The following is an 11,349-nucleotide window of genomic DNA, read 5'->3' on the forward strand; positions in this document are numbered from 1 at the left end:
CCAGGCACAGACACAGTATGTTAAAATATTCTCTATTGAGCAACGGTAGGACACTTGCAGTGGCTGAATGTCTGTTTTGTTCCTCCTGTAGTCCACCACCAGTTCCTCTGTCTTTGTTGTGTTGAGAATCAGATTGTTTTTTCCACACCAGACACAAAGCCGCTCCACCTCGTCCCAGTAAGCAGACTCATTTCCAGAGATAAGCCCCACCACTGTGGTGTCATCAACAAACGTAACCCTTGGGCCATCCTAGGCACTTTAACGTTGGGATTTGGGTCATCTAGACCCACTAGACAGTGCACTGAACCTGTTTTCTTCAATGATTTGTGATCATGGATTACATGAAATCTTTCCACCTTTATCATGGTAGGAAGAACATGTCAATGCAAGGGTGGGGTCATCTAAGATGGCACAAGGGTTAATGATGGTATTGCATCAAATATACACATTTTGAAATAAATACAATTACAGTCATTTGTAGGAAAAAAAACATTGAGAAAGACTTTTTTTCCATTTTAATTCCAACTAAAGACAGAAAAAAACTCAGAGTGAAGTTTTTTTTTTTTTAATCAAACATCAGAAATTAGCATCAACAGGATTTCCACTTAGTCACAATGCAAACTAGTTATTAGAAAAGGCTACACAAGGAGTGTGTAGTTACAAAGCAGATGTCAGTTTAAAGCCACTGGAAAATCACCGCGTCTCAACAAATAAATTAAAGAATGAACTCTGGAATTCTGTACAAGACTTTTCAGATTATGAATGAATGTACAACATCTGTCTTTAAAAACATGTTTGTAGCTTTAATTGCTGTTACAAATACACTCATTTCAGCAAGGTTTTGTCATTAGTATACAATATTTGAACACTAACGCACAACCATGCTCACTTCTACATTTTCTAAGGTCTCTAAGACGTTGAAACCAAAATGACTCCAGGTTGTGTCATTTTGTTCACACAAACACAATCGGTGGGATGCTGATGGCAGTTTGCTTCAACTGCAACCTAAACTTTTTGTTTTTTTTGGGATCTGCACACCACTAAACTGTTCCTTTCTAAAATTCTTCTGCAGTTTTACTCAACATGTTTGCTGCTAAGGTGATGCTAACCTATTCTGTCTTTGACACTCAATATAAGACAATGGGCTCCGTTCAAAATGTAAATGTTGACTATTTTTTTCTTCTTCCTGGGGACATAAACCATTTCTTCTGAACAAAAAAGAAAAACCGGCTTACTGTGGAAAACCTCTAAATGGTCACTTCACAGAGATTTCCTTATTTGTCTTCTCTTCATAAAGGATGTTGGTACTGGTGACCTCAAAGTTCTAACATTGTTATTAATTGTGACCATTTCGCTTATTTCCAGAGGTTTTTGCATTAATTGAGCAGAACAGAAAGGAAAAAAATGGTTGTTTGAACTTGATGTTCAACATGGAGACCCTAAAAGTTGTCACGTCTTCTACTACCTAATCATACAAAGATTCATGAAAATTTAGGGACTTGAAGGAAAATCTACTTTTTCTGATAGAAATATTTACAAAAATGGTCTTGTGTGGAGCTTTGTCTTCAACAACTGGATGAACTGGACCAAACCTGGGGAGTGTCTCGACACTATACTGATAGGGGAATGGCCCGCAGGCTCTACAATGGCACTTTAGACTCGTCTACCTATGAAAAGGACCATGTTCTGTTCCCATAAGGAGGTGGTTCTCTCTTCCATCTCGTGAAAACGACTCTTTGAGCCTACAGGAACCTCAGTTTGCAGTTTTTCCACAGCAGAGAGAACAGATGCGCAGAGCTCCATCATCTTCAACCATAGACTAATGAATCACAATTGGAAAAATGGACTTGTGCGGATCATACTTGGTTTACAGAATTCAGTGCAGATGGCTTTAGTTAAAACCAGAATCATCGCTGCACTGATAATACTAATGACTTTTTCTATGTGCGTTTCATTTTCCTCTCTACAATCAGTCAGGATTTGTGTCCTCATCCGTCTGTGTTTTCATTCTATTTTTAGGGTTCTCGTGATCGGAACCGCGGCTCAGAATGAGGCGTCTTTTCCGAAGGGTCCATTCGAGAACTGACAGTGTGGCCTATCGCAGCCAGCAGATGGATCCGCCGACGGGTCATTTTCACACTTCTGGCTTTTCGAGAGACCCTTTGGGCAGGGCTCCATGGTAACGGCCACGCCCACGCCACTCCGCCCTGATGTCATGTGAGTGACCTCCATCCAGGTGTCCTCTTTTGGGTCATAGCACTCCACGCTGTCCAGGAAAGTGCTGCCGTCATAACCTCCTGCAAGGGCAATGTTCAAAATGTATGGTTTACAATAAAATCCATTCGAATTTTTGTTTTTGTCCGTGAGAATATAAACGGTTCAAAAATTGCTCTTCCCATCATAAGTTTTCAAAGTTAAACATCTTTTTGTTAAATGTGTGACAGCTTGGGGAAAATTGACTCACCTAAGACGAAGATGCGTCCACATAACGCAGTGACCCCCAAAGCACTGCGCCTGTGCCTCATGGAGGCGACAAAGCTCCAGGCGTCCGTCTCCACGTCGTAGCGCTCCACCGTGTTCAGCTGGTTGGTTCCGTCATACCCTCCCAACACGTAGATGTGGGTGTCCAGAGCGCACACGCCTGAAACGGGACAAAGGTCACTCAACTTTTCTGCTGACTTTGTGGATGGAAAGTTTGAACGCAGCACATGTTCTTTTACACCCAAACAGTGAAATACCAACTCGTTTCTCAGAGAAATGTCTCTGTTATGACTGCTTTTTTAGATAAACGAGTACAGTTTATTCTTGAAGATATCTTAAGTTAGTCTTTATGTCAATGACGGGCCGTTTCACATTAATCTCAATGGTTCAGGTGTGCGACTTTCTTAGCATTTTTATCTGATAGATTAAATAAGCAGCATAAATATAGCTAAATATAAAAACAAAGTACATGTTTTTGACAAAAAACAAACCCCAACGTCTGAAAGGCTCTTTTTCCTACAAAAATTGAAGAAGTATTGAAGTATTAGTCTTTGTCACATGTGTAAAAGTACAAACTAAACTGTTCAGCTCCAGTCCTTTCCCTGCAGCTGTGTGTTGGTAAAACACAGCCGACCCCGGCGATCAGCAGCAGCAGCAGGTTTGGACTGCCCAGCACTGAACAGTAGCGGCATAATCTGCACATATTCAGATGCAATGTAATCAGTCCATCAGAAGCACATGCACGAGCTTCTAAAAGTAAAGGAGGGTCAAGCCTGCTACGGTTATAAGAAACCTTAACACTAGCATGAAGGACGACACCTATTTGAATTAATGTTTGCAGACGTCTTCCTAGAAGGGACAGAACATCTTAAAAAAAAAAGAAAAGGTGAAAGAAGAAAGGAACTGTAAAACCACACACTGCTTCAGCAGGACCCTTCTTTTACAAGCAGCCTGTTTGTGAATGAAATGAGTAACATCGCTGATTCTGTGGATGTTCTAACATTTTCCTCTGATTTTGTGGTTTCTTCCTTACCGGCTCCGGACCGCACAGTGTTCATGGAGGCCATGGTTCTCCACTCATCCCTGTCAGGGTTGTAGCACTCACAGGAGCTCAGCCGGTTTGCTCCATCGAACCCCCCCACGGCGTAAAGGAGCCTGTTCATGACGGTGACGCCCACGCCGATCCGTCGCGTTAACATGGGGGCCACCAGCTGCCACTGGTCCCTCTCTGGGTCGTACCTGTGGAGATCAGATAATTATCATGAAAGACCCACTAAGGTGAAAATTTTTAGTGTTTCTAATATGTATTTTTCTCATGATGGAGGACATATATAAAATAGCATTTCTGAGTTTTTCTTTTTTCAAATTATTGTGAATCAGGAGCAGATGAAAAACGCTACAGTCGGTGGATAACAAGCCTCATGCTCCGCTTCATTCTGGTGCTTCCACTTGCAGACAAATAGATCAACGTACGTCTTCATTTTCCCCGTCTGAGCTGGCATCTGACTCAAAACTGTACAGCTGGGTAGCTCCGATATTGCTAGTAATTTTTGTTGCAATGATAGATTGGGGGTGTAATAGGCCTGCACAATAAATCAAACATTTGTCGTCACGATATCAAGCTGTGCAATTCGCATATTGCAAAAGTCAGCGAAAATTGCAGTAAATGGTTAACTTTAATTTGCTGGAACAATCTTATTTAACGAATCAAATAAATCTCTTTATGCATTTGACCAATCAGATGGACTCCTTTCCATCATTGACCAATCAGATGGAGCCCTGTTATTTTAGATGTTCGCCTCCTATGTAGACTAGGGTCATTTAGAGTACAATTTAAGTTATGTTGACTCTTATTTAAATGAAACTGTTGCAGTGAAATGGAAATTCTGTTTTTGGTTGTTTTGCTATTTGTTCATGCATCGCAATTCTGATCACTAATAATGCTCAGAGTTTTCCTCACATCGTGCAGCTTTTGGCTGTAAGCTAGCGGGAATGTGTATAAACAGAGGAGAGGTTGCTACACGCCGACAGCCTCAGAGGGGAATTTTTAGATGAACTACTGCCGCTCTGCAGATACTATGTCATAGAAAACTATAGTTTATTTGATTGAAAACATCATAATCATAAGTAATAGACCACAGGGAACGGTTTGAAAATAGAACAAAAGATGATTGGAGTGCATCTTAAAGGATTTTTCTTAAAAATATGACACTTGATTTGAAGAATTACTCCACATTAATGCTGGATTAAATTATATGAACCATTTTAAAAGGGGAAGTTTGCTAATGTGATAAGCTAGGAAGAGAGGGTGTAATGATCAAACTGCCACATCCCAGTCAGCAGGTTCATATAGATGACTATGCTGATAAACAAACACAATCACAGCTACTTCTACACATTTTCTTTAAAATACAAGGACTCACTTTAAGGGCGAGTTATAATTCTTGTGTAATATTCTCACATCCCTGTTAAATCTTTCACTTTAAAAAATAAGTTGTCAAACAAGCAAACATTAACAGAACATTTTTAGCATTTTTTCTCTTCGTTTTTCTTCAAGCTGGCAGACTGGCGAGTCCTTGAATCAAAGGAAGTTTGTTCTGCTTTTTGCTGTTGATAGAATGCAGCACCTGGTTAAATGAATGACTGTAACCAAGTAGCAGACGTTTCTTTTCTCAACATCTAGTTTGCACTTCTGTTGCTGTAGAACTAAGCTTCCCTGACGTCATCACCTGACCATGTAGACAGGTTTGGTTTGTTCCTCTTTCAGCGTAACTTTGGCTAGCTTAGTTAATAATTGCAGTTTTAGAACTAAGGTCACGCTTTAATGTTATTTCTTTTAGTTAAAAAAAGAAAGAAAAAAAAAGGAGATCATTTATTTAACTGAATGTAAAACAAGCCAGTTGAACCAGTTAAAGATTGTTCCCCAAATCTAAACCACAGTAAATATTTATGAAACCAAAAGGAATTTAGAATATAGAAGTTGACCTTCAATTTTCTGGCATAAATTTGTAGATTTTTACAAGAGTCAACCTGTTGATAAGACAAGAATATGCAACATTTTTAAGAAGTTACCAGACACTTTGTTTGTGGCAAATCCAGCTTCATACAGTCAACTAAATAAACCACATGTCTGTAGTACAAACACAGCTGTCTGGACGTCAACAGACCGCAGAGCAACCAACATACAGAGGTTCAAATCCTCTCACATCAACAGGCTTAAAAGCTGTGGAGCAGAACGTCCTGATCACGAGTGAGTTTGATGAACCGTCTCCTTAGACTTACCGCTCCACACTGTTGTGATGAATGCAGCCGTGGGAACCGCCGACCGCATAAATCATGCCGTCGATGACGCCCACCCCGATCCGGTTCCTGGGGACGCTCATGGGCGCGCACGGACACCAGCAATTGTTCATGGGGTTGTAGCAGTCCAAAGCGTTGGAATCCATGTTGCCGTCGGGCGCGTTGTTTCTACCGCCGACGGCGTAGAAAAGGCCGCTGATCACACATGCGGCCAAACCACTGCGGGGCACCTGGAGGTCACTTAGCCTCAGCCATGCTCCTGTACAGGGGTTGTACGCCTCCAGATAGCTGAGGGACTGACGGAAATACCCCCCTGCCGTGTAGATGAGCTGAGGCACCTTGGGTGTTCGGCAGGGGTTTACTTTGGTGGGTTTGTGGAGGGTGAGCTCCTGGAAAATCTGAGCCAAGTAGTCTTTGCATTGTGGGTCCCAGTCTAAGGACTGGAGCTGGGTCTGCAGGAAGTTGGGGGTCAGGGAATGGCAGCGCACAGCCTGGAGTAAGGCTTGGACGTAGGGTCTACGGTTTTCGTGATCGTAGCGCACCCAGGCCACGCACGCCTGGAAGACTTCAGACTCGCACCGCACGTTGAGCTCGTCGCGGCTGATGAGGGTGACCAGCTGGCACTGAGACAAGTTGAAAAACTCCTCCTGGGTCGCTACCTGGAAGAAAAAAAAAATACAGCTCAATTACCTTCTTTCCACAAATGAAAATCATAAAAACAAGTTTTTTTAAACAAGTAGATGACCTGAGCAAAACGGTTTTAAAACATATTCTGTAAAAACTACTAAAAAAACAAAACAAAAAAAAAAACAGTTATTTTCATCTTAATAGGCATTTACATGAAAAAATATTTCAGTGTTTACCTGGAAACAGATTACAGTTGACTTCCTGAACAAACTGACTCAGCAGGTTCTATCATGTACCCATTTTCACTTTTAAAAACTTTTGCAAAAACAATACTCTGACTGAACAGAAGTAACCATAGACTTTTACAGCTATTTCCTGACATTGAGAAAGAATAAAAGAACCTTTTACACTTTCAAACACGTTTTTTAATTAAAAAACAAAAACAAAATGATAAAAGCTCTCAATGACAAATATTTGTGCAACAAGACTTTCAACTCGACATGAATTTGCTTGCTCATCTTGTCAAAGATCAATTAACTCTGACGTACAGTCATATTTTGCCACCACGTATGCTCCAACCATGACAAAATAAAGCTCGCCATGGGTCATGGCCCACTGCAGCGGGAAAAGCACCCACCAAGAACCACAATGGAAGATGTGAAACAGGTTTCACTTCCAAAACCACTTCAAATTCCCCACTTTTTCTGATTGGTGGCAAGTCAGTGGAAAAATACAAGCAAGATTACATAAAAGTTATCTTTGCTCTGTGACACTGCCTTACTTGGCTGAAGTTCATGTAGATGTACTCCCTGGCTTTCTGGTGGAGCTCTGTGCAACCGATCTGCTCGGCAAAGTTGGCGATGCCGATGGCGTTGCTGGGGTCGAGCTGCTGGACGAGGAAGTCGCAGCAGGCCTTGACCACGCTGTCTATCTGGTACATGACGGCGCCGTTCATCACATGGATGACGCACTTCTCTCCCACGGAGATGCTGGCAGTGTAGGCAAACTCAATCAGTCGCTCCATAACCTGAGAAGGAGTTGTTTGAGAACTTTTTCATTCCTTAACATAGAAACTAACAGTTACATCTTCAAAAGGGAGTTAAACATTTAGATTGGAAACGAGTTAAACTGAAATCCTCTGGAGACAGAGCAGTCCCTCCATATTAAAGCAGTTGGGCATCTTCTCTTTGACATCTATCCTGTTTACATCCACTTCACTGCACCACAAAACGTAAACTGTTATTCCAAGGCGTGACATGGAAATAAACCCCTTAAAATGATGAATTCTAAGCAAATGCCACTGACCTTGGGGTGAATCCCTTCGATGGGAACCAGCTCAATCCCGCACTCCTTCAGCCCGTTGGTGAACATGGCTCGGAAAACGGGCGAGGAGGAGGCCAGGACCACCTTGTGCGCCACAAAGTCCACTTCGTCCAGGTCTTTGTAGCGCACCCGCAGCGTGACGTCGCATAGCTGCCGCTCCAACCGCAGCTCGTTCATGATGGCGAAGGCGGCCGAGGTGTGGCTCTCCAGCGTGTAGCTGAAGACGCGGTGACCGTTGCGCGTGGAGGGCGTCACCAGCGCTTTGCATTCTGTCAGGCACTCTGTCATTTCCTAGAAAGGGTCTTTCTCCTCTTTAATGTCTTTGCTTCAAGATCGGTGGACACGGTTATTGGGCATCCTGGCACCACATGTGAAATGAAGTCGAGGTGATCGTTTTGCAGAGCTCCAGTCTTTCCAGTTGTCACAGCGTCTCTGTTGTCCTTCCTAGTCTCTGCAAAAGTCTTATTTATGACCACATGAAGATGTCCTGGCTCTGTTTAGCACTCAAGCTGAGTCATGCTGCGAGTTATGACATTGAAAATAGCTTGAGAGATGCCAGTTCCAGCTGGGCACGCCGTTATACACTGGCCCTCCAGCATGCTGAATGGGAGTTAAAGATTGATGTTGCTGTAATTAAGTTTAAACTACAGAGTCGGGAATCAAAGGGATTTCTTTTAGATCAACTGCATTTGTCACAAAACTCTCTGTCTTTCCACACCTGCATGATACTGACAGAAGCCTGTTAAACATGCCTGTTTGTTGGAGGAATAAAAAGAAATATATGGCAGTAGCCAATTAAATCATGCTCTGAAAGTCTCTTATTAAATCTATGTTGGTCAGTTAAATTCCCTAAAGGAACCAACTCATCAGATGGATCAAAGCTAAACTATGACCGTTAAAAGTAAAACAAATGTTGAGATAAATGTGTAGGAATCCAACAGTTTGACTGCTTGTTGTTTGATAATCAAGAAGAGATCCAAAGGCGTCACTGGTGGGTCTGAGAGCTCTTTGAAACGGAGAAGGAAGAACTGAAGTCTATACTTGAAAAAAAAAAACTTCCTTAAGATTTTCCAGAGCTGGATATCGTTTGTTGTGCCGCTGCTTTCAAGCAGGCAGGGAATTTAGCCGACAGCTGAGGGGAGAAGGAGAGAAAAGGTTTGTGTTAGGAAGCCTCAGATAAATTCTGTGGTCACCACATGATCCCAGTTAAGAACCTTTTAACATGCCACTGTAAAGATATACTTTTTATACAGACGTGTACAACAAAAGTCTAAAAACACTAACATTAAAGATATAAAATAAAACAACATATTTGACTTTAAAAACACACTGCTAAAGTACCTTCAATTGGGCATAAATCCAGCTGACAAGTATTTACTCTTATCCTGTGACCAATCCAGCTGATAGTAAGAAGAACATAGAAAACACTAATTATTTTCAGTTAATCAAACCCATTGTTTTGTTTAATTATTACATGTCATGAAGATAGACATGAACATGAGAATTTTTCAGGCTTGGTGGGGCAAGAACATGACTGAAACATGGCAGAGATTGCTCTCCAGGCTGGTTTGGACAAAAGTACGTCAGCAAGGACAGAATGGGCACGGGTCCACGGGAGGACAACAACTCGACTATTGCATAATGTTAAAATGACAGAGGGGTGGAGGGTGCAACAAAGTGAATGCAGGCCAGTTTACTGTCATCACAACTTCTCCTTTACAGAACATGAAGCAACAGGGATATGAAAGACAAAGAGCAGACTGTGGCCAATTTGACTGGTGAACTCTGAATAGGAAGAGTCAGTCCGTCAGCAACAATCCTAACACGATTACTTATATAACCAACACACCATAGGTTGTATTGAGGGACGAGATAAAAAGACAAGTGTTTTACAGTTCGTAGAGTAGGAAAAAGACTATTTTGTTATCAAAAGTCATGTGTTTAAAGGCTGCTGTGGAGTCAGCCAGTGACACTTACAGTAACACGAAACACACTTTATGACACTGATTTGAAACTGCACTTTTCTTCCTCCTGGTGACTAACAAGGAAAACAGAACATTCCAGAACATATTGCTCAACATGCTATCGCTCACAAACAAGCAGCTAGCGTATCAGTCTGGTGAATGTGGCATTTCATCTCTTTGGTATTGAACTGAGAGGGTAAACTTATTTATTTAGCTGGTGTTCAGAGCATTTTGTTTTGGTTCAAATCTTTTTCCAAATGAGCAAGGAGCTCAAAAAGTGTAACATTTTCAATAACATAAACATTATTATGTCATTTTACTTTTTTCTCAAGATATTTATATTGCAAAAAAATGAGAGTTTGTGTTGCATTGTCATTTTTAGTAACAAAAAAGTTCAATAAACCCCTGCACCTCAATTTGGGAACCCCCATTTGAATCAACTTTATTTATAAAGCACCTTTCATACAAAAGGTGCAACTCCAAAAAACGGGCCTGCAATCAATAGCTGTCACTTTAAAAAAAAGCTGCAGAAAATCTGTGGAGACCACAACAACTTGGAGAGACTTTCACTTCTAGATTCGTCGCCAAACTTTGTGCGAAACAGCCAACGCGGAGGGGGCGAGGCCGAAGACAAGCAAAGAGCGTCCAACGTGTTTTGTTGGCATTCGTGGTGGAGGAGGAGAGCTTCCCTCGTTGGTGACTCATTGCGAGCTATTCGCCAAGCCAGAAAGAGTGGAACTGAATGTACCAAAACGCGACCCAGAAGTGGAGCTGGTTCTTATGTAAGCCCGGGGATGGAATTAGATTTCCATCCCGTGCACCTTTCCTAGAAGAACTTTCACACAACGCGAAGTTTAGCTTTCACTCCACACTGACTAAGGTCATCATCTACACTTACTACAAGCTTGTTTTCGGCTGAAACTGCCACAGAGCTGGCATGCAACAGCAAAAACACAGATGAAGGTGGACCAAACTGAGGTCTAAAAAGATAAAAAATTCCGCGGTCTCATTGATTGGAAGAAAACACCGAGGTGGAGGTAACGCTATCGGCAGCAGCAAAATAAGCCCCTAAAATAGACAGTGGAGTAACGTCTGAGAACTGATAGCTACAAACATGCTAACAAAGAGTAAGTACTCAGTCTTACCGCCCAAAAAACCTACTTTCCGTTCAACCGAACTGACAAAACCGTACTGATGGACATTTTAAAATTTAACTGTAAAGTAAAGGCAACTCACGTACTCTCTTATTTCCAACGTTTTCTGCCGAGCTGTGCGCCACATAGGAAGGAGGAGGGGAGGCTGTAACTCACCGTGACTAAGCATTGTACTAGTCAACTGGCCTTCACAATAAAAGCATGCTTCCTGAACGTCGGGACCGCCTCCATTGACGAGCAATGAGTCGTGTTTGCGTCAGGGGGTGGTAGGCTTTTATTGGGAAAGGAGTCTCAGAATTAAAAAAAAACAAAAAAAGAAAACCAGGCCAAAAGGTTAACTTTGAGTTAAAATTGTGACTTATTGCTTAACAAAACTGTTACAACCATTACAGTTATACTTTACTCATATGTTTATCCTCTTAAATAAGCATTGCATCTACACAAGAACAATTCAATCTTATAATAAGAACATACATATGTCACTCATACTCAGAAATCTC

The 11,349-nt window shown here is 41.8% G+C and overlaps 1 protein-coding gene across 7 annotated transcripts; it reads right to left on the minus strand.

Annotated features, from left to right (window-relative positions):
- Window positions 1-778: 778 nt before the first annotated feature.
- Window positions 779-11,098, minus strand: keap1b (kelch-like ECH-associated protein 1b). 7 transcript variants are annotated; one of them, XM_023955714.2, is made up of 8 exons: window positions 10,936-11,098; window positions 9,073-9,131; window positions 7,714-8,863; window positions 7,190-7,435; window positions 5,764-6,440; window positions 3,515-3,720; window positions 2,465-2,641; window positions 779-2,297 (listed from the first exon to the last, which is right to left on the minus strand). In XM_023955714.2, exons 3-8 carry the CDS (start codon window positions 8,017-8,019, stop codon window positions 2,044-2,046), a joined length of 1,866 nt encoding a protein of 621 aa, XP_023811482.1. In that variant the 5' UTR covers window positions 8,020-8,863; window positions 9,073-9,131; window positions 10,936-11,098; the 3' UTR covers window positions 779-2,043. The 7 variants fall into 7 exon arrangements, with proteins under 7 accessions (XP_023811482.1, XP_078801866.1, XP_078801873.1 ...); XM_078945740.1 differs by having other exon boundaries at window positions 10,932-11,098; XM_078945747.1 differs by having other exon boundaries at window positions 10,841-10,957.
- Window positions 11,099-11,349: the final 251 nt, after the last annotated feature.

The sequence above is a fragment of the Oryzias latipes genome, chromosome 1 (genome assembly GCF_053564925.1).
Source record: "Oryzias latipes strain Hd-rR chromosome 1, Olatipes_Hd-rR_3.1".
In the NCBI taxonomy this organism is placed as follows: domain Eukaryota; kingdom Metazoa; phylum Chordata; class Actinopteri; order Beloniformes; family Adrianichthyidae; genus Oryzias; species Oryzias latipes.

What these genes read in the sequence shown, in the direction of transcription:
- keap1b (XM_023955710.2), bottom strand. Translation starts at nt 8,019, where the DNA reads ATGACAGAGTGCCTGACAGAATGCAAAGCGCTGGTGACGCCCTCCACG. An exon ending in TCGAAGGGATTCACCCCAAG is followed by an intron (nt 7,436 to 7,713) that starts GTCAGTGGCATT and finishes ACTCCTTCTCAG; the next exon opens with GTTATGGAGCGACTGATTGA. An exon ending in CATCACAACAGTGTGGAGCG is followed by an intron (nt 3,721 to 5,763) that starts GTAAGTCTAAGG and finishes TGATCTCCACAG; the next exon opens with GTACGACCCAGAGAGGGACC.